General features: G+C 45.5%; 2 protein-coding genes across 9 annotated transcripts; both read left to right on the top strand.

Annotated features, from left to right (window-relative positions):
- Positions 1–2063: 2063 nt before the first annotated feature.
- LOC125719108 (nectin-2-like) lies at positions 2064–8299 on the top strand. The gene is made up of 7 exons (XM_048993610.1): positions 2064–2467; positions 3765–3874; positions 4106–4346; positions 4821–5114; positions 5263–5380; positions 5559–5707; positions 7518–8299. Exons 1-7 carry the CDS (start codon positions 2422–2424, stop codon positions 7646–7648), a joined length of 1089 nt encoding a protein of 362 aa, XP_048849567.1. The 5' UTR covers positions 2064–2421; the 3' UTR covers positions 7649–8299.
- A 5092-nt stretch (positions 8300–13391) lies between these two features.
- On the top strand, positions 13392–27197 carry LOC125719561 (protein FAM131B-like). Of its 8 annotated transcripts, none has more exons than XM_048994454.1 (9): positions 13392–13425; positions 13799–14117; positions 20516–20553; positions 21579–21681; positions 22680–22898; positions 23235–23375; positions 25358–25641; positions 25923–26171; positions 26439–27196. In XM_048994454.1, the coding sequence occupies exons 2-9, from the start codon at positions 14090–14092 to the stop codon at positions 26634–26636; spliced, it is 1260 nt and encodes a 419-aa protein (XP_048850411.1). In that variant the 5' UTR covers positions 13392–13425; positions 13799–14089; the 3' UTR covers positions 26637–27196. The 8 variants fall into 8 exon arrangements, with proteins under 8 accessions (XP_048850411.1, XP_048850412.1, XP_048850416.1 ...); XM_048994459.1 differs by lacking the exon at positions 13392–13425 and adding an exon at positions 21289–21351 and having other exon boundaries at positions 13561–14117; XM_048994452.1 differs by lacking the exon at positions 13392–13425 and having other exon boundaries at positions 13561–14117.
- The last annotated feature ends 110 nt before the right edge of the window (positions 27198–27307 follow it).

Below are 27307 nucleotides of genomic sequence, written 5' to 3'. Positions count from 1 at the left end.
ACGGCGTGCCAGTCCACCGCAGCGTAACAAACATGTCAGTTTTTCCTGCAGACATGCCAGCTGTGTACCTCTGCAGCCCCGAGACTGTACAGCAGTGTGGACGTACATAGTGACGTATAGCAGCGTGGAAGTACATATCGGTATACAGCAGTATGGGAGTACATAGTGGTGTACAGCAGTATGGGAGTACATAGTGGTGTACAGCAGTATGGGAGTACCTGTACCTAGTGGTGTATAGCAGTATAGACATACAAAGTAGTGTATAGCAGCATGGGAGTATGTAGTGGTGTACAGTATAGCAGTATGGGAGTACATAGTGGTGTATGGCTGTAGAAGCAGATCACTAAGAAAATCTGGCACAATCTTGTTTAAGGTATTAAAATAAATAGTGTTTTAAATTCTCATTTTGTGTTTTACAGACAAAACACTTTAGAGATATTCCTAATCCAAAAATGGACTGTAATGTTCTTGTTAGTCATAATATTCACAGCCTTCATCCGCATTAATACAAAGTCCATCCTGAGTCGGCTTGAATGTTTCAAAAGGTATGAGTAACAGAAGGCACTAAAATACAGGTATATCCTGAAAACTGCAGCTCCACAATAATAAAACTAGGACCAGTTACACAGAGATTTCCAAACTTTCCAAAGTTTTGCCGGATGACGTTGAATGCCGTGCTGTCTGACCAAGCCGCCCTGCTCCTTCACTAACATTCCTGTTTAGTCTCAGAGCACCTCACAGTACCTCATTGGTACTGTAATGTTTTCCCCCCTCCCATTTTAAGATTAAGTTTATGCTGCCCCCACCTTTGTCAACCCGGTACGGTCCAACATCAGAGGCAAGGAGATATTTACCACAAACAGCTGTCAACCAGACGTTTTTATTGCTGGTAAAGTTCATTAAAACAGAGCACTCAAAAGCCACAAGTTCTCTCAAAGATCAACGCTCCCCTACTGACCACGCTACCACCCTGTAACCCACAGGCACAGTACGACAGACTAAAATCCCAACATCCACCATTAACATTGCACACTAAAGTAACATCCACGCACAACATCCAGACTCTAACACTTCAAATGGAAGGGGAACAGGCCACCTTTAGCTAGTGAGTTGACTCTGGGGGACCACTGGCAGGCCACCCAACACTACAAGAAAAACATATAAAATCATAAACAGATTAACTTGGCATCTAACTGACGCGTGTTAACTAAGAAGAAAAGCGTAGTTCGGGAGTCCGATTGGTGTGGCAGCAAGAGCAAGGGCAAAAGGCATGCGTTGCTCCCCGGTGCCTCTGTCTAATGCAAAGGTCTGCAACCTGCAGCTCGCGGACCACGAGCGTTTCTTTTACCACGTGGCTGTGGCTCTTCTCATAACGATAGATACATTCACATTTTCATGTCTTAACATAGTATGATAATACTTTCATAAAGAAAAATCATTAATTTATGGGTTAATATTATTATTTTTCGTTTAGATATTTCATTAGCTTTATGTGAATGAGGCAGTCCGCTTCTGTTACGTCTTAACTGCATAATTTACATCTTCCTCAAAGTCATTCGCTAAAATGAGATTATCTCTCTGGTTAAATGGTATATATGCTTTCCGGGGTTTTCGTAAACACCTGAGATTGGATGTACTCTTCACCGTTTATTGGGATTCCTAATTCTTTCATACACTTTTTGTAGTAAATCGACACCAGGTCTTCGTAAAAATGATTATATTTTCTCCGTAAACGAAATAGTTTTCCTATAATAGTTTTTGTAAGTACTTGCACTTTTATTTTTGTGTTAAATGCATATATACACGTCACGTTAAAAAAAAATCGTATCTCAATCCCCCTTCTTTACCCATTGTGGCTCTTTGTAAATCTTGGGTCAGACATTTAGGAGAAAATGGCTCTTTGCTTTAAAAAGGTTGCCGACCTCTGGTGTAAAGGAAGCCGTCAGCCTTCCCCTCCTGACAGACGTCAACAGTCTGAAAGCTGTGAACAGCACCCTTATGCTGCATGGTGCTGGTGCCGCCAGCTCATATAAAGACCTATAACCATATAAAAACCCACAAACACTCGATCACTGCATCCGTTTATGCACATCGATAAAATCTCAAACCCGGATGAGGAATTAGTCCATAACCAGTTATGATCTATTCCTTTTCTCAATACAACACTATCAGATTTTCGATTGGTTATTATGGTAATTTCAAGCGATCACTGACTTCAAAGGAGCAAAAGAACAGGTGAAAATACATTCTTGGCTTCCAGTCTCTGTTAGAGCTGTAATGTACTTTTCGACGGTGGTCTGCAGAAAACGTTTTACTTGCTTATAATTTATATTTAACCACGTTCGCTTTGTCGGGGATTTTATGAGTTCCTTGTCTTGGCAAGATTTTAAGACCACTTCCTGACGCTTCCTCGACTTGACAATGAAGCCCGTCGGGCTCCTTACGGTTGTTTTTGCAGTAATTCAAGGTAAGAATTCTACGGCTTCCACCTCTTCCGTGTGATTCCCATTTAACTCGTTTGTGCTTTTCAGTGTCTTTTACACGTCGTTACTAATAACCGGCCCCATGGCGCGACACGAATCACGCAAAATTATATATGTTATTTTTTCCCCATTTTTCCATTACACGTGTTATTTTTGTCATTATTTGGATGCAGTTTCTCTGAAAGTTCGTATTAAATGTTTTGCAGCCGTCCCACCTTAGGGATATTGATTTCAGGGAGGCAGATGAGGGAGGGCGGGGGTCCTGGGTTCTTCTTGCCGATGTTGTAATAGGGTGTTCGCCCGCTGAATAGCGAAACATATTTTCGGGACATTGCGCGTCTACATCTTTGCTCATCATTTGTGGATATCAGGGAGCTGTTGTCAGTTTGCGGAACTTCGTGGAGAGGTGGGTTGTCTGTGTCCTCTGTGATCATTCTCCCTGTTCCCATACCGAGTTTCTAAGAAATGTTTCTTCAAGAGGTGGTTTTCTTGAGTGTTTCTCAATCCGCTCCTCGGAGACCTCCAAATGGTCCACGTTTTTGCCCCCTCCCAGCTCCCGGAGCAAAAACGTGGACTGTGTAGGACTCCGAAGAATGACTGCTCAGGTTAGGGGGGCAATTAGAAATTTTGGGTGGAAAGCATTTCACCCAATGGACTGTACTACAGCGCAGTAGCAGCTTGTGACCAGAGAAATCGGGGGCAGATGGACATATTCGTATTTTATGTCGTTATGCTCTCATGGTCATCTGTCTAATCAGGAAAGACAAATTCTTCTTCTTATTATTATTATTATTATTATTAAGGTCCGTGTGTATGTTTCATCTTCATTCTGAAGTGTGCATTGAAATTAATAACACGCAAATCCTGATACACCCAGTGTATGGTTGCGTTCAGGAATATGCATCATTCTAATAGTAACTGAAGCGTCCATCCATCCATCACCATAACCGCTTAATCCCAACTGGGGTAGCAGAGCCTATCCTGGGAACAATGGGCACAGGCGTGAAACAACCCTGGGCAGTCGCCATCACACCGCAGGGTGCACACACACAGCCACACGGCCAATGCAGACTTGCCAATCAACCTATCCTGCACGGTTGTAGACCGTGGGAGGAAACCGGAGCCCCGGCGGAAACGCACGCGAACACGGGGCGTGTCTCTCACAGGTGTGTCTTTGCCTCCGTGGTGTGTTAGATCTGTTTCCATAGGCTCAGCAGGGTCAGCTGACAGGAAGGTGGGTTCCCCTTAGGTGCCCCCCATGGCTGTATCTCTGTGTCACAGGTGCGGCATCCCAGAGGGTAAAGGTGGACAGGGAGGTGCAGGCCAATCTTGGTGACGCTTTCCAATTGCGCTGCAAGTTTGAGGTGGTGCAAGGCATAATCCCGAATCAGGTAAGTGTGTGTTAGTGCACGGCCTTGTGTCCACATGAGATAAGTGTGTGTTAGTGCACGGCCTGGTGTCCACATGAGGTAAGTGTGTGTTAGTGCACGGCCTGGTGTCCACATGAGGTAATTGTGTGCTAGTGCACGGCCTGTTGTCCACATGAGGTAAGTGTGTGTTAGTGCACGGCCTGTTGTCCACATGACGCTTTCCTTATCATCACCGGCTGCCTTGTTTCCCAGGTTACCTGGGTTAGGGAGTCTTCGGTAGGGAGAGAGAACATCGCTGTCTTTCATTCTACACATGGGCTGAATTACCCCAACACAGCCCTCAAAGGAAGAGTCAGCTTTATTTCCCCTTCCATGGAAAATCCTTCCATCCAAGTGTCTGATGCCAAGACGAGCGACTCGGGCACGTATACCTGTGAATATGCCACCTATTCCAGCGGGACCGAGCAAGCCTCCTCCACAGTCTTTATCTTGGGTTAGTGGCTGCTTTTTGTTTTGCCTAGATTTCTAAGTATTCTTACAGTGTCGATGGCATGATGGGTCACTGGGTGGTGCTGTTGCCCAGCACCTGGTGGGGTTTTAATCATGACCCTGCTGTGTATGTGTTCTTTGCATGTTCTCCCTCTCGTGTGTGGGTTTCCTCATGCAGACAGTTAGGCTAATTGGTGTGTCTAAATTGCCAGTGGAGTGTGTGAGTGCATGTTCCTGCTGATGAACAGGCACCTTGTCCAGTTTGCACCTGAGTCTTGTCCTCTGGTGCCTGGGGCTGACTCCGGGCCCCACCCCATCCCTGAGCTGGATATGGGGCTGAGAGATGGATGCCGTTTTCCTCGTTACACCTTCCCCGCTTGTGCCCGCTCACAGCTGTGCATCTCTTCCTCTTTCCTGTTCGCTACAAGCTCGCTGCAAAATCCAGGCTTCATTTCTGTCTCTCTGCACTCCCTCTCAGCCAAGCCCCAGAACAATGCCACCACGCTGCCCGTGATCGCCGGCAAAAACGCAGTGGTGGTGGCTCGCTGCGAGTCCGCCAAGGGCCAGCCAGCAGGACAGGTCTTCTGGGACACAACAGCTGCGGGCAACCACAGCAACACGACAAAACTGGAGAACGACAACACCGTGTCCGTGGTCAGCGAGTTCCGGCTCATCCCCACAGCTGCGGATAATGGCAGAGACATAACCTGTATTATCAAGCACCGCGCCCAAAGGACAGACGACATCTATAAAATGAAGTTGGCTGTTCAGTGTAAGCTATTGTTAGCTGACTGGGCGACTCTTAGTTGACTTGGATTATAGGTACAATCTGATGTTCTGATGATCATCTGATGATGCTCCCTCTTATCTTCGCTTCTCTTCTTCTTTTCTTTGTTCTCCTCTCCCTCTCTGTCACCCAGACCCTCCCACGGTGTACATTTCTGGGTATGATGGTCAGTGGTACGTGGGCCGCAGCAATGTTCAGCTTACCTGCGTGGCCAATGCAAACCCACCACCGACTAGCTTTGAGTGGACAGTGTAAGTGATTTTGCATCAAAGGCACCGGGCAGCTTGTGTCCTTCTCTATGGCCAAAAGGCAGAGAATAGTTCACTGATGTTTCAGCTCTTCGATAGCTGCCCAGCCTTCTTTAAAAGGTGCTGCTTTCCACATTGCTCAAGACTGACTGCCTCTGTTAACCTTCCCTCTACCAATCAGTGCATCCGGCCAGATGCCAAAAACAGCCCAAATTACTGGGAATAAGCTCTCAGTGCCGAAGGTGGATGCGAGCATAAACACCACCTTTGCGTGTGAGGCGAAGAACCTGCTGGGATCCGGACAGGACAGGGTCACCACGTTGGTGACAGGTGAGCCATCGAAAGCATGTCGGTCTTTGAACATGATAAAGCCATCTCCTCTCTACAGGCACCTACACATGCTGACTGCTCAGTGTGAGAAATGTGAGCTCCGTCAGTAAGAGCATTTGGTGGTGGTTACCATAATGTGCCATGTGGGTAGTTTAATTTTGAACTATAATGTCATTTGACCTTTGCCTGTTTAGAGGTGTCATCTGCACAATCTCCCATCAACTAACCGCTTGAAACTGCAACAGAAACTGCAAATATCTGCCCTCATCATAGTCTCTCTTATCACAATACTCTAGCACATGACTGCCTGTTACCCATCCCTTCCTCATGAGAACACTCAAGCTTTTAATTAGCCATAATGAGTCTGTTGCCAGAAGAAAAGTGCGTTTAACATCCCGTGTCTTAATCTGAGGATGGTTTAATGATGTAACTTCTTTTAAAGCAAAAATCACTTTATTGAGTAAAATGATGCATTGCTGCCCACCTACCTGATGCGCTTTTTCTGTGCAGCATTATTAGAAGTGTCACGTAGATACTGATGTATTTTTAAGTAGCTGCAGCTGTAATGACGGGGCTTCTTCAAAGGCATCAAAAACACTTTTATACTTCATATGAAATTATTTGCATAATTATAAATCATTTGCATTGTCTTGATAGACGTATCATGTACTTTAATGAAATTTAATATTGACTTTAGTGTTTCACATTATATTTAATCAGACACCAACCAAAAGTAAATGGAAAGAACGTCCAGAATACTGAAGCTAATGGATTTTCTGAGTGGACAGACTGAAAACCAGCCAATCTACAGCTGTAAAAAAATGTTATTTTTATGATTCCTGGTGGCACTATAGCCTCAGACCTCCTGGGCGGGGGGTTCGAATCCTGCCTCCAGCTATGTGTGAGTGTGTGTCGGTGTGTGAGTGTGTAAATGTATGTGAAAAACAATGGGGGTGTATTTCACATCCCTATTAGACGTTGATTGTCCATAAAATGGTTAAACTGATTTGCGATCAAAACCCAAGGATTTTAAAATTCATAGACATTCTCAAGTATTTTTCGATGTGAATTGTAAAACAGTATAAAATGCATAGTTAAATTTTCAACCATCCATCCATCCATTCATCCATCCATCCATCCATCCATCCATCTTCTACTGCTTTTCTGGGTCGGCTCATGGGGGTAGAAGTCTAAGCAGGGAAACCCAAAGTTCCCTCTCCCCAGCCACTTTGTCCAGCTCCTCCAGGGGAATCCCGAGGCATTCCCAGGCCAGCCGAGAGACATCTCCAGCGTGTCCTGGGCCTTCCACGGGGCCTCCTCCCTGTGGGACATGCTCGGAACACCTCACCAGAGAGGCGTCCAGGAGGCATTCTGAGCAAATGCCTGAGCCACCTCATCTGGCTCCTCTCGATGCGGAGGAGCAGCGGCTCCACTCTGAGTCCCTCCCGGATGACTGAGCTCCTCACCCTATCTCTAACGGAGAACCCAGCCACCCTGTGGAGGAGAAGCGGCTCTTTTGCATTTTTTGATCACTGGCAATGTTGGCCGTACTGAGTGCTGGTGTTCTGGTTAATAATACCTCTGCACACTGCCCAGTCTAATGTCTCTGACTGCAGGCTCTTAACCTGTGTCAGACATGCCTTCGCATTCAAGCGGTCTGGTCTGCTAATGCTGCACCAGACCGCCACCTGGTGGCTGGAGGATGCCAGTGACCGAGTGGAACCCTGAGATTCTCTGTCTCCATCGATGTTTTTAGGTTATACTCCTCTTCACAGTTCAGTGACTTATACCTGCTTTTCCGTTTTCTTAGCTGAACCTCCACCGGGCAGCAGTGCCACCAGCAGCATCATCCGCGCCATCATCGGCATCCTTGTTTTGGCAGCTGTCAATGCCACTGGGCTGCTGCTGTACTGCAGGAGGAGGAACAGGCTGTCGCTTTAACATGAAAGTATTCCTAAGTGGCCAATGACTGTGTGTATTTTTATGTTTCTGTAAGGTACTGGGAGGCTCGTTACTTGCTGATAATATATGAATTGCCATTACAGCGAGTGGTGTAATTCTAATGCACATCTTTATTCCTCATCAGTGCCTGTGGGAGCCCATGAGGTGTCCTACGCAAGCTTTGTCCCCCCCCCCCGGGCCCCCTCAGTAGATGGAGCCCTAAGCAAATATTTCCATTAACCTAACTGCATGACTTTGGATTGCAGTAGCCAGTGGAAACCTGACCAGCAACGGGAGGGCAAGCAAACTGCTTAGGGTGGAAGTGGACTCAAACCCGCAGCCCTGGGGGGGGCCTCCTTATTCATTTAGCATTTACTTTCTTATTTGTGGGGGACTATCATGCTGGGGCTTATCTTTGTAACAGTAACGCACACCAGAAAGTTCCCTCCGGGGCTAAATAATTATAAATGACTAAATGACATTATCATAGCTAGAGCGAGTAATTCCTGTCTCTCACAGGTGCTGTGTCTCTGCATCTAGTGCATATGAAAGTTTGGAAGCAGAACTGAACTCCACATCCTCCCGGTGCATTTAACTGACACAGAATATTTGTGAGCGCTGTCCCTCTTAAAGATACAGAGATTCTTTCATTTTTTTTGGAAACTGACTGTAAAACAGATGGCAGCAAAAATACACGCCCAGTTCCACGTCGTTAATGACCTTTGCTCAGTGAACTTTTCTACTGAAGCACATTCAGGAATGTATTGTAGGTCATCTACTCAGTTTCCTCACCATTAATGGTCTGTTTCGTTCCGTTGTTTTTAATGTGCTGCTTCGCAGCTGTCATGAGGGCTGGCAGAGAATGGCGAAGTGGCGTCAGCTAATGTGCAGCGTTGTCTTGCTGTAAGGTGCTGCAAGGGCGAGGAGTCAGGGGGTACCGCTTGGGCGCTGTGGGAGCCGTCGGGTCAGTGACTTGGTTGCTGGAGCCAAACGCGTTGTCACTCCTGTTCTCCCGATGCAACCAATTTCCACACATTGGTGACAACTCATAGCATCAGAACATTGCATAATTTTACAGGATGTGAGGAAATGACCCAAACAGCTTTTGAACCATGGAAAGGCGTTGATAGGAGCGTCACTGGCACAAATCCCAGGGCTGGCAGAGTGATGTCGCTGAGCGAGACCCCCAACCCTGGGAGCATTCCTAGCATTCAATTCCTGTCACTTTGGATAAGAAACATTCTGTTAGCAAATACATAAATACATATCAGAAAAAAAAGTGTCCAGTCCTGAAAGATCTGAAATGCAACAGTGATGCTTTATCAGTACCTGAGGGGAGAATCACACATACAAGTGAGAGCAGGTTTGGAGGTCGCAGTGCAGCCCCAGCCAGTGTGCAGCTCCCCTGGAGCTGTGGGTTAAGGCCCATGGACATGAAAACTATTCTGCCAAGGCCAGGCCTTGAACCAATGACCTTCTGATCACAGGCCCAGAGGCTTAGGGCTTTTAACTAGACACTTATTTCAGTCACTTTCTTAGTCACTCTAGGGCTCATATGCTTTATCTGTGCAGCTAGATGACCACATAATTTAGGTTTAATTTTACCACCGATCTGTCTGATATGGGTCCGTGTTCTAATCCTACATGTGGCCCTAGTTCTTGGACATCTCAAAGGTGTGGCCACGGGCCAGCATCAAGGCCTAACTTCAGAACGATCTCAATATGATGACAGTGCAGTACAGTAGTAAGGCTTCATTCTGAGGCCTGCTCTGCACTGGTGAGAGTGAGCACCGTGCTCAGCACCAGCATCACCCCACTTAATGCTGGAAGAGCGATACAGAGGCAGCCAAAGAGTACGACGCAGGCAGCCAGAGAGTGCGTAGCAGGCAGCCAGAGGCAGCCAACGAGGGCGTAGCAGGCAGCCAGAGAGCGCGTAGAAGACAACCAGAGGCAGCCAACGAGGGCGTAGCAGGCAGCCAGAGAGCGCGTAGAAGACAGCCAGAGGCAGCCAACAAGGGCGTAGCAGGCAGCCAGAGAGCGCGTAGAAGACAACCAGAGGCAGCCAACGACGGCGTAGGAGCACATAGAAGACAGCCAGAGGCAGCCAACGAGGGCGTAGGAGCACGTAGAAGACAGCCAGAGGCAGCCAACGAGGGTGTAGCAGGCAGCCAGAGAGCGCGTAGCAGGCAGCAGCTGAGACAGACTTACTCATGGAGAACCCAAACACTCTGGTCAGAAATGTGTCACATCCCCCAATCGGCCTTAACTTCAGCATGACGACCAGCATGAGAGGAGTCATATGTAAACTCCTGTTGTACATGACGTAGAATCGTAATTAAATGGGAATGTATACGGTGAGACTGGCATTACACCAAAGATCGTTTTTAATATGTTTCTTTTCCCATTTCTGTATGAACTTCAAAGACCCCTGACCTTGACACACACAGTCAGGCTCAGCATGTGGCTCAGCTGGCTAACCCTTTGTCTGTGATCGGAAGGTCTAGCTTCGGCAGAACGGTCACCACGGTGACATGGCTAAAGGTGTCCTTAAGCGTAGTTGATATATAGTGCAGCCTGGAGAGTGAAGGTCCAGCTGATGTTCTGGGGGACGAACTGCTCCAGCGGCACTCAGCTCTGTTTGTGTGGGATCTCCCCACCTTGGTATTTAAGGGGTAAGATACAGACCATTTCATGATAGGAAATCTGACTTTAGAGGCATCCTCAGATATGCACTTCTTTCGAGCCAATGCCGGGTAATTTTGACATCATCTTCACTGTGAAATTTATTAGTATTTGACTTATACAAAAGTCAGGGCACAAAATTTCATGATCGTAAGGTCCTATTACGCAAGCCACTGAAAGGTATTTTCGAGAATCGTTTCTGTGGGTAGCTTTAGAATATCCAGTAACAGCAAACGCATTGAAGCTGACTATATTTTGATATTACAACCATTTTAAATTAGCAGAAAACCTGATGAACTGAACTTGATGTGCACCAGTAGTGTGCAGGATCCAAGCAATACAAAATATGCAGGGTCCAGATGCAGGCAACTCTCCGCTTCAGTAGAAACAAGCAAAGACATTCGTTTTTTTTAATAAAGTCATTATGTGAAGTCTGCATGTTCCCACCGACTAGCACTTATATGTGAGAGGTAGTTCAAGAGGCCAACTTGGTACTGGAGTATGAAAGGGAATATCCAATGTAAGTCTAAGACCTCGTTTTAGCTCATCGTTCCAGACTATTTAGCGCAGATGAAATGATGCTACATCTTTGCTACATTACAGATTTGCTACATTAAATCCAAAAAAGTGAAGTGCTACAAAATTGTCTCTGAGCACCTCTGAACTTTTCCTGATGTAAACAGCAAGACGCAATAAAGCAGAGGACATGAAAGAGGCAGCCTGACAAGTTTTAAATAAAGACAACGTATGGCAGAACACGACCGACAAGGCGGAAAGCACAGGACGCGCTGTGTGGTCTGTGGGGCGTCTCTGTGGTAGGTAGACCTCTCGCATGACCTTGGGTCCTGTACTGGGTACCACCAGTGGAGCAGTAACATGCATTCTGAAACCATTCCAATGCAATTTACACATAAGCTGAAATGAATACTGGATGAAGAAGCACAATTAAATTTATGGAAGCTCATTAACTGTAGCCTTGACCATACTGCCCGTCTGTGTGTAATCCTTCAGGAGAGAACCAGAAAGCTATTCAGCTCTAATTTTAGATTTTGCAGAGAAATTGTTTTCATTTGTGCTGGCATTAAAAACCCTGAAAGTGTAAGGGAGGTTTCCCAGTGAGCGCTAATCAGCACTGCGACCTAAGCAAAAAAAAAAATGCAACATTGTTTTATCTGGAACGCTTAGAAAATGCAGTATTTCAATGAAGAGCTATTGTATATACCAGGGGAGCTAGTCTGTGTATGCGGGTTTTTGGGATAACCATTAGGTCAGCTGTTCACACCCAGGTGTGAGGACTCTTCAGCCAATCAGTCCTCTAATAAGTAATGTAATTAGGTAGTTGTAGCGAAAACCCGCACACACACCGGCCCTTTCTGGGTAAGATTGGTTACCCCTGCTGTAGACATTAAAAGAAATCAGGGGTGGATAATTCAAGTCTAGAAAATAAAAATCCAGACCAAGATTTTGTTTCAGCCCATAAGTGAAGTAATAAGAGTCATCGTCACAGAGTACGCAACTGGTTGGTTGAAACAAAATCTTGGTCTGGATTTTTACTTTCTGGACCTGAACTATCCGCCTCTGTGACTAATGAAATAATGCAATCAGTTAGAATAGATAAAAAACTGGCTGTGCATTGCAAATCATTGGTACTCAGTAGTGAATATACTATATAATATGGCATTCTAGGCCACCGTAGTTAATCAACCATATCAAGCACACTTTTTCAGTTATTCTTTTTCAGCTTAGGTTATTGCTGTTCAGCAATGCACAGTAGTTCAATTTATTTTGTACCTGAATCCAGGGGCGCTGCTAAGGATTTTGGGCCCCATGAAAAGAATCTTGACAGGGCCCCTAACACAGTTTATTGGGGGCTTCTCTGGGCCCCCTCTCAGTCATGGGCCCCGAGAATCGTCATCGTTTACCCCCCCTTTACAGCGCCCCTGCCTGAATCCCTCCATTGGCACTAACATGGACAGCCTGAGATGTGTGCGAATGAAGCAGTGTACTTCAGCATAATGGCCCATACAGTGTCAGAGCATTAGTGTGACTGGGGCCCAGACTCCCTGTCCAGCCCCTCAATCCCTTTAACCCCCAAAGCTGGCTCTCCCTGCTACATTATTTTGCACAAATGCGCTCTGCCACCACACTGTTCTTTGTTTATTTCCAATAAAATAAATAGAATTTTTGTAGTGTTCTGTGCAAGCGTGTCAACATAACAAATTACCCAGCATGTAGGCAGTAATCTAGTACTGGTTTATAATTCCCACTGTGAAATCTCTCGCTGTGGCTATAGCAAGGTCTTGCCTGAAATACAAACAATTTGTGCAGATTTAATACCCATAATGTCATGATAAGCTCTCTAGTCTTGATTACTTTGCTGATACTGACTCGAGAGGAAATGTATTTGAAGATCATGAGTTACACAAATTGTTTATTGAATTCATCTATATTAATTCTTACTTTTATTTCTAAGTAAGATGATTTGTGCTGAAATGGTATATAAAACTGGTGTGCAGTTGGATATGGATTTTGGGGTGTTAGGAGGCAAAGAGGCAGGAAACCAAGCTATAACTAGTAATTATTACCAATTACTTAAAAATAATATCGATATATATATAAATCAAGACTTCCCTTCCTTTCACTGGGTGTTCCTTGGTGCTGTGACACCTGTACAGAAGGTGTCGTACCGTAGATGGGTAGCCTAACCGTATGCCTGCCTTTCAGGCAGTACTGCATGGCTGTAACTTGTTGCTATTCACATGGGCTTCCAGGATTGCCTACAAAAATGTCTTCAGTCTCCCAGGAGGTTGTGTGTGGGGGATAAAGTGCAAACATCACAGTCCGGTGTGTAAACAGACTTTGTATAAGCCGCCCACATCTCCTGTATCACACTCCTGAATACCATGACTCACGGCTTCATTGCTGATCCATGCCCCCCCCCCCCCCCCCACCTGTCCTCCATGTCTCCCTGACGAATAATGAATAACTGCTCTCCTCTCTGGTCCCTCCCTGCTCGTGGTGTTTTGGCCAAGAAAAACACACCATCCGGTGATGACTGCGACACAAGTGCAGGAGGGGAAGGGCCAGTCTAACATGTGTGTCTGTGTGTTTGTGTGTGTGTGTGTGTGTATATATTGTGCATTTTCTTTGTGATTCGACCTCAGCATTTGCATGCTTTGTGTTTGCGTGTGTGTGTTTGTGGAGACAGTGAAAATACTAAGCACAGTATGACATCATTTTGATACTAAATTGCCTAAGTATGATGAATAATCCATAAATCAGAAAATACATTGTTTTTTATTGGAATTAGTAAGATATATTTCTCTGACAATATTGGTCGTTTGTTATCTTTAAATAATGATGATATGAACATTGTACGTTATGAAGCTTTTCGCGGTTTATTACTGCTGCTCGGATGAGTCTCCTTGCTGTGTCCTTGAAAGTCAGTGATTGATGGGATTCTGCCAGATGACATGGCTGGCGAGGGAGAGGACCCATAAGGAGAGGGGAGAGACCGCGAGCGAGACGTGCGGCGAACGTGAGGGAACGAGGCTGCTGAGGTGAGAGAGGAGCACCGGGAGCAGAGAGAGAGCCGGAGCACGGAGCGGGGAGAAGACGGCGAAAGAGGAGCAGGCAGCAAGCGAAGGAGACACACACACGCACGCAGGCAGGCAGGCAGGCACGCACACACACGCGCACAGAATGCATGGTGAGCGGGCGGCACATACTCGCTGGTGCTCAGGGCCGTGCTAGAAAACCATGGGATGCATCAGCTCCAGGAGTCTCAGTAAGATTCGCTTCATTCACTGTTCATTCAGCAAGCTGTCTGGGTGTGGGCCCTGCTTTCCGGGGTGGGGGTTTCTATGGTAACACTGTGCTAGGAATGTTCCTCTCTGCTGTTCAGAAATAGGTTGGCATTTGTGCTGACAGTCCCACCACGGCTCTGGTGGGGGGGACAGAATGATGTGTTGGTGTGGGTTTGTTTGTATGGCAGGGATATGCCCGTGTGCGCGCGTGTGTGTGTGCGTGTATGTTTGTGTGTGTGTGTGTGTGTGTGTGTGTGTGTACATGCATGGAAACCTGCAGCCTGCTTGGTATCTCTGCAGAGTCGGGCAGAGCGGAGGATGTCACCTGGTTCCTGCATCTTATTGTTGGTGTCTGTACTGTTAACTGCTACAAGTAAAAATACAGAGGGAGCAGCACAGCAAGCAGAGTAGGTAGCAGCATACTGAAATGCTAAAGCAGTGAAATGCACTGCAGGCAGAGTGGGGGCGGGGGGCGGGGGGGCTCACATGAGCTGGGCTTGCTGATCCCGTCTGTGGAATTGCTCTGCAATGTTTATTCAGGCAAACCCGAGATGAAGATTGCTGGTTTTATGCCGAGGTCAAGCACAGCATGCGATCTTTCAAATGCAGTATGAGGATTTGTGATGGCTGAAATGTGGCAGACAGTAATGGACAGTAATGGCACCAGTGTCACTTTGCATACTTTCCGTTTTCACGGCATTGCTAACGAAAGCCTCAATATGCGAATTCCCATCGTGCGAGTAACACAACCGGGAACACAACTGGTACGGCTGCTGCTGGCGAGCAACAGGAGGATAAACACACAGTAGAGGTCCTTAATCAGGCAGTGAATTCACAAGCTCATGGATCACAGAACAGCGCAGGAACTGAGCTACGAAAAGAGGGAGAATATCCCTGAGCATGCGAACGAAAAGGAAACTGCTTGTGGTGTAACTCAACAAAATGTAACTCTGAAAGTTTGCGTTAAGTGGCTGTAGAGGTATGTTTGAGTGTGCGTGCACAGTGCCCTGCTGGCTCCAGAAAGATTACTGGGAGGAACGTGGCTGCAAGTGAACATTTTAGACATTTAAGAGACAGCAAATGTATGGAGTTTCCTTGTCAGCTGAAACAAAATTGGAAGTTTGTGTTGAAAACGTGACATCTATCAGGAAAAAGGCAGCTGACCAGCTGGTGTGAGGCCCCTGTCTGATAGGTGTGGTGCTGTCAGCAGGATGGATGGAGTTTGAATGAAATAAATTGGCCCCAAAAGCTCAGCCAGGGACCACATTCAAACCTGCAGCCACACATTAACATAGTGGCCAATCAACAATTAAAAGTAAGAATTGTAAAACTGAAATAAAATAATCATATTTAGACAGTGTCTGACATTATACGTCAGTTTACTTTAGGCCATGATTAAAAAAAAACTGGCATAAATACTGGATTTCACTTGGTTTTTATTTTATTTGTGTGTAGTAAAAGCTTGGCTCTGTAAATAAGAGTCGACTAAGCAATTCTTAATCAGGTAATGTGATGGCGTCCTTTTCCCCGTGTGAAGGTCATTGTGATGTCATTCTGCACATTCTGATTGTGTATTACAGCTCCTGCCAAAATGTTCTTTTCCCCATATTTTTCAGGTGTATTTTCCTCATTGTTATCATTGCAGAGACGGTAGCAGCAAGAATTACAGTAAAAATGGTCAGCAGCCAGACATTATTTTAATTAGATAAGTATATTGCAGAGCAAAAAAATTTGGGAAAACATTATTTTATGACTCTTTAAGAAGGCAATCATTTAGTATTTTTGGAAATAAAAAAAATTAAATTGTATGCAGTATAAAAAATATATTGTATATAATGAAAATGAGGGGCGGCATGGTGGTGCAGTGGTTAGCACTGTTGCCTCACACCTCTGGGACCCGGGTTCGAGTCTCCGCCTGGGTCGCATGTGTGTGGAGTTTGCATGTTCTCCCCATGTCATCGTGGGGTTTTCTCCAGGTACTCCGGTTTCCCCCCACAGTCCAAAAACATGCTGAGGCTAATTGGAGTTGCTAAATTGCCCATAGGAGTGCATGTGTGAGTGAATGGTGTGTGAGTGTGCCCTGCGATGGGCTGGCCCCCCATCCTGGGTTGTTCCCTGCCTCGTGCCCATTGCTTCCGGGATAGGCTCTGGACCCCCCGCGACCCAGTAGGATAAGCAGTTTGGAAAATGGATGGATGGATGAAAATGAATGAAGTGCAGCTGTGAAGAAGCAAAACAGTCAACAGGAGGACGCCCTGCAAAGACGTTACGATGACATAATTTCCTGATGACATAATTTCCTGATGACATCATTTCCTAAGGAGATATACCTGAGTAACTTAGGGGCCACAAAACCCATTTCTCTGTTAATAGGGGATATTCTATATCAGTTATAGCTTCTAAACAGGATTCAAGCTTAGTTTTAATATTACATTGGGTTTTCGTGCTAACAAGAGTATGTGATGAACGTACTAACGGTAGTTAGGTGATTATGAATTATATCCCCAAGAGGGAGTATGTTCAGAGGTTGTTGTCACTAGATTTTTGCCTTTTGCTTCAGTAATTTTCTGCACCCGACACCAGTGCACCCTGAAGAGTCATTACTAGTGCTGTATGCCTCAAAGCTTCAAAATAGGATTCTTTGGCCGTGGACAAATGTATTCTCTGTTTGCTTACAAAAGGAACCGGTGCAAAGTGGAACAGAATAGATAGAAAGGGCATTAATGCTCATTACATATAAAATATTGCTCGTGTATGTATTTGAACTGCTACTAGTTCAATTACAACAAAAACTGTGAAAACTGATTTTAAAATTAGATCTAAACACAAGATGTATGCATTTCTTGCAGTAAAAGTTGATAAGAACTCAACAGCAGCATGAAATCTAGCATGTGGAATCTTCACTGGCAGGTGTGTTCAAGCCACTTTGACCTTGATTCATCTTTGGTAAATCGAAAGTGTAATTGCTGTCATGGTGGTTAGTCTGGAACAGGCACACCATTGCTGAAAAAGGTCAACCGGGGTGCAGCTCTTTATGGAACAGGAACATGCTGACAATGTCCTCCTCTATCACTATCTGGGACCTGGAGCTTCTGTGTGTGCTATTAACAGTTTGCTGTTGACATCAGTGATGGAGCCATTGGGATGGCTGGGCTGGTTCCAGCCAATGGGATGACCAGCCTGGTATCAGCCAATGACAATGCTGGGCTGGTACTAGCCAATGGGATGACTGGCCTGATATCAGCCAATGGGAGGGCTGGGCTCGTACCAGACCATATGTGATACAGCTATAATTTTAGTAGTTCCCAGAATTGTGTGATTATTCTCGAAACAGCCATAATTATAATATTTTCTTTTTTTCTGCATTTACTAGAAGTCGGTGACATTCTTCACTTCTCATCACTGGCATATGTCTCTTCAACTGTTGCTGACTGAAGGGGTTTATGCTAACGCTGCTGACAGATAGACTGACACACACATTCACTGACACAATGTCAGAAGCTTAGAGAATCTCCTCCCCAGTGTAGTTATTACAGATTATTAGGGACTGGCAGAGGGATGTCAAAGAGAGGAGCTGCAGATGATTATGAGTCAGAGGGATTGTAACTGTAATGGATACCAACCTATAAAGACAGAGAGAACGGCATGAGGAAGATGGTTTGGTTATCGTCTCCTGTGCGTTAACAAAACAATACTAATAATACTCAGAGTAACAAGGCCTGCTTTAACAAAACAATACTAATAATACTCAGAGTAACAAGGCCTGCTTTAACAAAACAATACTAATAATACTCAGAGTAACAAGGCCTGTCTATAAAGTGCCAAATAAGGATGGAGAGCAAACTGTATTCGTGCTGATTACACCTCGTAGTGATTCTATCTCTTGCATCCCTAATTAATGACAGCAAACAGGGTCTTGTTGGGCTGATTAAATTAAGAGCCACAAGAGTTAAGTCATCAGAAACAGAAGAATTTGATCGAGTTGCTTAAGTCCTTGCTTCCCTGTGTGTTAAGGCACGCTTGTCCTGCCCTTTGTAGCAACTTTGCCGCCATGGTCAATATTAGCAACTTTTTTGGTAAATGCCTTTGCACCACAAACCATACAGAATGTCAGAAAATACTAGTAGAGAGACAATGTCAAGTGCAAAGTAAAGCTTACTTACTTATTAACTACTAATTGATGATATAATGTAAAATGCATATGGATACAATAATGTGTAAATCAAAATGTAACATATGGGCCAGTTATGTGCCTTTGTCTGTGTCTAGTCCAGTATTCAGTCAGTATCCAGCATCTCCTTGGATGCTAAACATCCCATAGGGCAGCACTCTGCTGCGGCCCCTCTGATGAGTCATGAAGTCACAGATTTCGCACCACGTGTTCCTTTCAAAGTCCCTGCATCCTTGCCTGAGAAAAGCCAGTGGAAGGCAAATGGGGGGGGGGCATACGTTATATAAATATTGCGTTTCACATGGGGCTGTTGTCTACATAATATGTGTGCAGTATACCTAGGAGAGCCCTACATCAAGTTTATTGCCTTAATTCGGATAGCTTGCTGTATTATTTATATTGGTGTCATTTATATGACAATTGCCTATGATTCATAGGAAACAATGCAATATTGCAGTATATAATTTTATAATGCAAGGAATTATTATACTCCAAGAATAAATGTACTTAATAAATGTTACACAGTGCCTTGCACTTCCTGCGGTAAGCTATGGTGACACTGAATTAGTCACACATTTTTGTTGTTTTAAAACTGAAATCCTTTCACCCTTTATATCACTTGTGCAGTATAGACTCATGGTGAACCTGGAACCTATCCCTGGAAATCCAGGAAATGAAGCTGGGAATCCAGGGAATGAAGCAGAGAATCCAGGGAATTAGGCAGGGAATCCAGGGAATGAAGCAGAGAATCCAGGAAATGAAGCTGGGAATCCAGGGAAGGAAGCAGGGAATCCAGGGAATTAGGCAGGGAATCAAGGGAATGAAGCTAGGAATCCAGGGAATGAAGCTGGGAATCCAGGGAAGGAAGCAGGGAATCCAGGGAATGAAACTGAGAATCCAGGGAATGAAGCTGGGAATCCAGAGAATGAAGCTGGGAATCCAGGTAATGAAGCAGGGAATCCAGGGAATGAAGCAGGGAATCCAGGGAATGAAGCTGGGAATCCAGGGAATGTAGCAGGGAATCCTGGGAATGTAGCAGGGATTCCACAGAATAAAGCAGGGAATCCAGGGAATTAGGCAGGGAATCCAGGGAATGAAGCTGGGAATCCAGGGAAGGAAGCAGGGAATCCAGGGAATGAAACTGAGAATCCAGGGAATGAAGCTGGGAATCCAGAGAATGAAGCTGGGAATCCAGGGAAGGAAGCAGGGAATCCAGGTAATGAAGCAGGGAATCCAGGGAATGAAGCAGGGAATCCAGGGAATGAAGCTGGGAATCCAGGGAATGTAGCAGGGAATCCTGGGAATGTAGCAGGGGTTCCACAGAATAAAGCAGGGAATCCAGGGAATAAAGCTGGGAATCCAGGGAATGAAGCAGGGAATTTAGGGAATGTAGCAGGGAATCCAGGGAATGTAGCAGGGATTCCACAGAATGAAGCAGGGAATCCAGGGAATGCAGGCAGTTTAGAGACACCAGTATCTAATGAGAAGTTTTGGGCTGCAGGAGGAACCCAAAGTACCTAGATAAAGCTACTGAGAGTGCAGGGAGGGGGGCCGCGAAAGTGAGACTCCCAGCCCTAGAGATGTCAGGCCGCAGTATTCTGAGCAGAACAGAAAGGCATCCATCACGTTAACAGAGCCACATTGCACTGTCAGGGACAGTCAGCATCTCGTTGTCGGGCAGCAGTAGTTGACATCCTATTGACATACAACAATTAGTGTTTGCAGACTAATAGGGAAATCTTTGCTAAACTGAACTGCTGAGCACAGTGACATTAACAAAAAAATATCAAAATAAGCATTAGAGCTTGTTGGGGCACATTGTGTTCAGTTGTGTTAAACGTTTCTTTGGATTCAGATCCAAATATCTCAGTATATAAGTTAGCATATATGTCAGCAAATTTTGCCTTGCCATAAAAAATCTTATGAGTATAAAAAAATCATTATTTAAATAAAAATATATGCATTTTATATGTTACGTGGCAAATAATAAGCACTGAATTCTCTTGTACGGTAAGTTCTCTTCTTGTATAACATTCCTTGATCTGCAACTAAGAGTAGATTGTTAGCAGTCCCTTCGTGACATATGACTGTGTGTGACTCTCAATGGGCTGGAATGCAGTGCGACGCCAACAATGCAGCATGTATCTCTGCCACTGGCATAATCCACCGCCTTGATCTCCCTTCTGTATCTCCGTCTTGCCCGTGCAGTGCCCGGCTCCGCTCCAGGGCAGCAGGATGCGCAGCAGGTAGGCCCCTAGACCATCTCCTCTCTCCTGTTTCTTCCACGGGCCAGGTTTGAGGGAGACGGCATGCTTGACCCCTGATTGGAGGCCCAAAAAAAGTGGATGGACTACAGGCAGCGTAATGCATCATTTCCATGAGCAACAAAAGCCAGAGCCATTCAAACAGTTAAATGGTTCCTCTTTTTTATGTAATTTGATAATATAATTTCACTGTAGGAATATAACAGCCAGCGTTTCTGGTCACGTGAGAGTTTTCGGAGGCTGGGCTCATACAAACAGACAGTCCCAGTAAGATGGACCTCTATTTATAAATGGAACTTTTGTTTAAGCACACCGTGAGTCATTTGAAGGCTTATAAACAGTGTGATACATAATGCTTCTTCATTATGGCCAGTCAGCTTGTACTTTACGCCTTTAAAATGAGCAAGGCTGCGGTGAGTCAGCAAGGCCACGTCTGTGTCTCAACATAAACTGCATGGCTGAAGGAGAGAAAAGTCTCACTGTGTGTTTGCAGTCACCTCCATGAGAAAAGCACCGCTAACAGGATGCTGCACATGCAGTGTCGCCCGAGGGACGCCCTCCAGCAAACATATATATATTTATGCAGCCAGGTGCTTCTCTGTACGATGTTAATGCATTATCATGTCAATTATTAAAACGGAAACTGCTCATACCTTTTCTGCTTGTTTTTTTTAACTTAGAGTAATGTATGTCATACTCCTCTTTTCCTCTCACAAGTCTCCTTACATCCATCCATCCATCCCTTCATCGTCCTTGCCCTTATCCTGAGCCGGGGTCACGGTGAGTTTCCGTACATGGCAGAGCACTTTCTGGCCAAGGCCAGATGTGAACAGCCATAATTCACATGCATCTTTTCATTCCTGCTGTCTTCCCTGCGCTTATATTCCTTTACGCACTCTTCGTCCTACTGCAAAAGCTTATCCCCCTAGTTCCTCCTCTGATCATCACCTGCCCACATTAAGTCCTTGTTCTACTGTCATAAATCTGTTCCTCTGGCCTCCATATAGCTATCTGTGGAGGACACGACTTGCATCATCCCTTGCCTGAAACGAAACTCCAGTGCCTATGGGATTGGAGCTCTGGCCAAATCATCTCTGTCAGGCGTGTCAGGTGTGTGTTTGTCCTGTGGCCGGTAAAACAGCCGCATGCCGACTGCAGCTCTCAGTGCTGCCACGGTGCCCAGTCAATATCCCTGATCGCTTTCTCCAGACCGTGACAGCATGTGTCACTGATCATATGAAATCCAGATGTTTGAACTGTGTTTTATCTATAGTTCAGCGCAGTGTTTCCCAATGCGATCCTCAGGGAAAGAGCCAAAACATGGACCGGCCGTGGGTCCCCAAGGACTGAATTGGGAAGCACTGGTTTAGCAGGAGGTGGTGTGCACTGTACCATTGTCTGTTTCATGCTGTGGCCTACGCACCAGTGTAGCCTGCTCTTTGTGAGGGATGTCAGCTACAGAAGGACCTCTTTGTGCTACAGTATAGTTTCACATTGAATCACTTTAAAAAAAAAAAAAACAACTAATAATAAACTGAACAAAAATGTAAAGTGGCAGTTGTAGGGAGAAGCATGGAACCAGTTTTTTTGGTTGCTTTACCAGCAAAGAACACCCACAGTTATCTTTATTTAAAGGGTGGGCAGTCAAAAGGTGAGACAGATTATCATTATAGACATTATAGACATACATGTCTGCTTTATAACTCTTAATAATGTTTGTCACTGTTGCTGTATTTCGAGGCCCTCACACGTGATGGGTGCACGATGCCTGAATCAGAACCGTGCTGTTTCACTGGAATTTCATGTTAAATGGCTACTGTGATAGTCCAGCTTCAAAGGCACTTATACATAAATGCAGCAGAGAGAAGGAGCTGAAAGCGTAACATGCCATAAGAAATACTGTCTGATCACCCTCTACATCCCATAATGAGTCTGCTGCATTATCAGTACTGCATGGCATCATATTCTGAAAACTAGTAATCACCCAGGACAGAGTATTGCGTCCAGTGAAATCGAAACGGAACACTCTTCCTTTTAATTCCCACTGTATCTTCTCTGTCCAATCTCCAGTGAATCTCTCTTTGCCTTTAAATCTGTCAAAACATTAGGTATGACGCGATCCATGAAGGACAAAGTAACAAAGCCCACTGCAATGGCCCAAGGCCGCGTGGCTCACATGATTGAGTGGCAGAGTTGGGGCACACCATCTGCTGGGCCAGAGGGGGGTGCGGGCCGTGCCAACTTGCACCGTGAGAGGGAGAGACGGCTGGAAAACGATGCCTACAGTGACTTGAGTGATGGAGAAAAGGAGGCCCGCTTTGTAGCTGGTGAGACACAGAAATGCGAACATGCTGAGCGCTGTGCTGACTGTCACTCTATCCAATAATTACTATCTAGTTTAATTAGTGTGGAACTGTCATGTTATTGGGATATTGTATGCCTATACTTACACATATTTATTACTTAAAATGAGTAACCTGCTGTCTCTTCTGAATTTAAAGCCAACATTTACGATACATTTTCTGTGTTTTCTAATGTACTTTGTTCAAAACTGCAAGCCTGACAGCAGTAGAGGACACCATATTCTATGTTTGTACATTGTCATCTAAGTTGCTGCTTGCATAAATGGCACTGGGACTGCTGATCCTCTTCTGCGCCCACAGGGCTCATGCAGCAGTTCGCCATCTCTGAGGCGACCCTCCTGGCCTGGAACTCCATGGATGAAGAAAGCTTTGGTGCAGGGTGTAACCGTGGCAGTGCCGCCCAGCTCAGTGAGGTCAACCAGCACAGCGTCACTAGCAGAGGTACCGGGGTACAAAGAGATCAGCGCGTTTCACTCACTCCTGTAATAAAGTGTCACATAATTGGATGTTTACAGGCTTATTATCTTGTATAACAAAATGCCGTAAAACAAAATTATTGAGACACGCACAGCGTAAAATAAGTCACATGCTGTTTACACTGCTGCACACATTTGGGTCACCGATCCATCAGCATGCAGTAGCTGAACCACAGAAGAAGGAAATGCAGTGACAGGAAAAAGGAAAGAAGAGGGAAAAGGCAGTGACATGGTTGTACCCAGCAATGCAGTATATCAAATTATATTCCAAGTGCCTGCCCTGAGCAGGCTCACGGGGGGGGGGGGGGGGGGTGATTGAGAGGGAGCGCCGGTCCGCACTCTGCAGGGCCAGTGAACAGAGCTGCACGTCTTTGGCCTGTGAGACCCAGAGGAAGCCAGTATACCAGGGGTATGATGCAAGCAGCACAGAGAACCTGGATCTCTAGGCCGACAAGCGTGAGGCAGCAGTGCCAGCCTGCAGCCCATTTTATAAAATTGTTATTGATTTTCCAATGACTGCAATAACACGGTAAATGAGCAATTATGTCTTTACAATAACAACAATCCGGGCTTGTGGTTAGAAAGGGGAATTCAGGTAATAAATTCCATATTTGTTGCTGGCACAAGTCATACAAAAATCTGCAGTGGGGATATGTATGCTGAACTGCCTTACACACAACATTTTACACATCAAACAGTGGATTTGTGTGCTAATAGCTGCTAGCACTACCGTGTACTAGTATGTGCTAGCCTGTACAAATGTGTGCTAGCATGTGTTAGCGTGTGGTAATGTGTGCTAGCGTGTGATAATGTGTGCTATCGTGTCGTAATGGGTGCTCGCATGTGCTAATGTGTGCTAGCGTGTGGTAATGTGTGTTTGCATGTGCTAATGTGTGCTCGCATGTGCTAATGTGTGCTTGCGTGTGTTTATGTGTGTTAGCGTGATGTGCTAATGTGTGCTCGCGTGTGCTAATGTGTGCTAGCATGTGCTAATGTGTGCTCGCGTGTGCTAATGTGTGCTAGCGTGATGTGCTAATGTGTGCTAGCGTGATGTGCTAATGTGTGCTCGCGTGTGCTAATGTGTGCTCGCGTGTGCTAATGTGTGCTAGCGTGATGTGCTAATGTGTGCTAGCGTGATGTGCTAATGTGTGCTCGCGTGTGCTAATGTGTGCTCGCGTGATGTGCTAATGTGTGCTCGCGTGTGCTAATGTGTGCTAGCGTGATGTGCTAATGTGTGCTAGCATGTGCTAATATGTGCTCGCGTGTGCTAATGTGTGCTAGCGTGATGTGCTAATGTGTGCTCGCGTGATGTGCTAATGTGTGCTCGCGTGTGCTAATGTGTGCTCGCGTGATGTGCTAATGTGTGCTCGCGTGTGCTAATGTGTGCTCGCGTGATGTGCTAATGTGTGCTCGCGTGATGTGCTAATGTGTGCTCGCGTGTGCTAATGTGTGCTCGTGTGATGTGCTAATGTGTGCTCGCGTGATGTGCTAATGTGTGCTCGCGTGTGCTAATGTGTGCTCGCGTGATGTGCTAATGTGTGCTAGCGTGATGTGCTAATGTGTGCTCGCGTGTGCTAATGTGTGCTCGCGTGATGTGCTAATGTGTGCTCGCGTGATGTGCTAATGTGTGCTCGCGTGATGTGCTAATGTGTGCTCGCGTGTGCTAATGTGTGCTCGCGTGATGTGCTAATGTGTGCTAGCGTGATGTGCTAATGTGTGCTCGCGTGTGCTAATGTGTGCTCGCGTGATGTGCTAATGTGTGCTCGCGTGATGTGCTAATGTGTGCTCGCGTGATGTGCTAATGTGTGCTAGCGTGATGTGCTAATGTGTGCTCGCGTGTGCTAATGTGTGCTCGCGTGTGCTAATGTGTGCTCGCGTGATGTGCTAATGTGTGCTCGCGTGATGTGCTAATGTGTGCTCGCGTGTGCTCTTCCCCGCTTCCCCCAGACCAGATGCTACATGGCTCCTCAGCCGAGGTGTGGCCCCATACCTATGTCTCCCAAGGCCTCTACTGCCTCTCCTCCTTGGACGGCTGGGAGCCGGTGAGCAGGGACCCTTCTGGCGTGGGCTCACCGGCTGCCGGCTCTCATGTCGTGGCTGACGGGGCTTCATACGAGGGTTATGACGGAAGCTCGACCCCCTTACAACAGCAGCTCAAGGCACAGCAAAATCATTTACAGCAGCTGCAGCAGATCCAGCAGTACCAGCAGCTCCTGCAGTACCATCAGCAGGTGGAGAACAAATCCGCTTTATTTCGTTCTGCTTTATTTATTTGTTTGGCCTGCATAAGCGTACGGCTTTAAAAAAGTACCTGTTTAAAGAGGAAACTCTGGTTAAACACCATGCCGAAGTAGTTCCTTCTGTGCCTTTATATATTTCTGATTACAGATAAAATATCGATGCACCACTGTGTGTAATGCATCATTTGCTTTGCTTAAAACAAATTCAGCATCAACTCTCATTTAATATGAAATTATATAATGAATGTTGTATTTGCATTTGTTTTGTTTAGTCCATGGAGCACAGAATTCACAGTCCCTGCCATTCCCTGCAAGCCACGCCCAACAGCACAATCCACAGCTTGCCTCCGCCTACTCTGCCCCCACTGGTTAATTTGTGGGGAGTGGCAGATACGAGGGCCAATCAATCCGAAAATGTGAGCATGTCTACAGTGGATGGCGCTGTTGCAGCTATAGGCGGAGAGGAGCCGGGCTCAGAAAGCGAATACCTACTGGAACAACAGGAAGAAGACTACACCAAGGTGGGGCATGTTTTTAATAACATGCTGGAAAAAGCAAAATAGAGGCATTTGTGAGAGAAGTTATAGAGAAGAATCAGAGAAGCAGATACACACTATATCATGAGGGAAGCGCATGCTTGCATATCAACAAATGCATGTATTTTATGCCTTATTTGCATGTCAAATCAATATGTATTTTCTCTTTGAGATGAATATTGTTATGCATTGGTCCCCCCATACCACTGTTCATCACCAGCACTGGTTGTCTCCAAATTCCTGTACCTACAGGAGGAGGAGGAAACACTGTGCACAGATCTGGAGTCAGAGATAAGACATGAAAACACAAGTGCAAAGCGCAGTCCGGAAGAGGCGCCTGGCGAGTCATCGAGTGAACACAAGGGTTTCGACATCACTTCCTGCATCATACAGTCCGTGGATGAGAAAATTGCAGAAAATGGGTCTGTTGCTGTGACTACCAACTGCTGACTGTCTGCTGACAGAGACGGACAGATCATTCGTCAGAATCTCCACCAATCAAGTGATACCCAACCACTTTCTTGAGGCTGAAAAGCTGACCGTTTTATGCATTCAAACAAAGAACAGTGTACGTGCTTAATAAATGACTGAAGATGATATCAGAAATGACCTTGATAATGCAGACATCGTGAAAAGGACACAAACGCAGAATTACAGCAGATGCATTTGAGCTGCATGCTTGTGAAGATCCTCAGTGCTCCATTCTCAGCTCTGCCAACAATATACATATAAATCAAAACAATGCACTATTTTTCGTATAACCAGTAAAAGTACATCCTGAAATATGTCTTAATGTTTCGTGTTTTATTGTTTATTTTTGGAGCTTAACCCTTTAAGCTCCAAACCTTTCAAGCAATTATCATTTGTTTCAGGGTTATCACAAAAAAAAGCATAATATCATTTCACTCATAGACTGTGCATCAAGGTCTGCATGCAAGATATATTTGTGCCAGAATTCTAATATTTGTAAATCATACATATTTAACAATTATTTGGAAAAATAAAATATTTCCATTGAGCAATAAAATCTGAGTATCCTCGTCCTTTCTGTTGGCCCCCAACCTCTCAAAAGGTTGCATGACATGTTACCAGAATGATCATAAAATGCAGTTTTTCAGTTA

The sequence above is a fragment of the Brienomyrus brachyistius genome, chromosome 23, assembly GCF_023856365.1.
Source record: "Brienomyrus brachyistius isolate T26 chromosome 23, BBRACH_0.4, whole genome shotgun sequence".
Taxonomy (NCBI): Eukaryota; Metazoa; Chordata; class Actinopteri; order Osteoglossiformes; family Mormyridae; genus Brienomyrus; species Brienomyrus brachyistius.
Note: the sequence above shows the minus strand (reverse complement) of the source record. Positions and strands in the feature narration are given on the sequence as shown.

Excerpts from the sequence above, each read along its gene's own strand:
- LOC125719108 (XM_048993610.1), top strand. The coding sequence starts at position 2,422 with ATGAAGCCCGTCGGGCTCCTTACGGTTGTTTTTGCAGTAATTCAAG. Across the intron at positions 2,468-3,764 it reads TGTTTTTGCAGTAATTCAAG|GTGCGGCATCCCAGAGGGTA; the intron begins GTAAGAATTCTA and ends TCTGTGTCACAG. Across the intron at positions 5,115-5,262 it reads AATGAAGTTGGCTGTTCAGT|ACCCTCCCACGGTGTACATT; the intron begins GTAAGCTATTGT and ends TCTGTCACCCAG.
- LOC125719561 (XM_048994454.1), top strand. The coding sequence starts at position 14,090 with ATGGGATGCATCAGCTCCAGGAGTCTCA. Across the intron at positions 21,682-22,679 it reads ATCTCTGTCAGGCGTGTCAG|GTATGACGCGATCCATGAAG; the intron begins GTGTGTGTTTGT and ends TCAAAACATTAG. Across the intron at positions 23,376-25,357 it reads GCACAGCGTCACTAGCAGAG|ACCAGATGCTACATGGCTCC; the intron begins GTACCGGGGTAC and ends CGCTTCCCCCAG.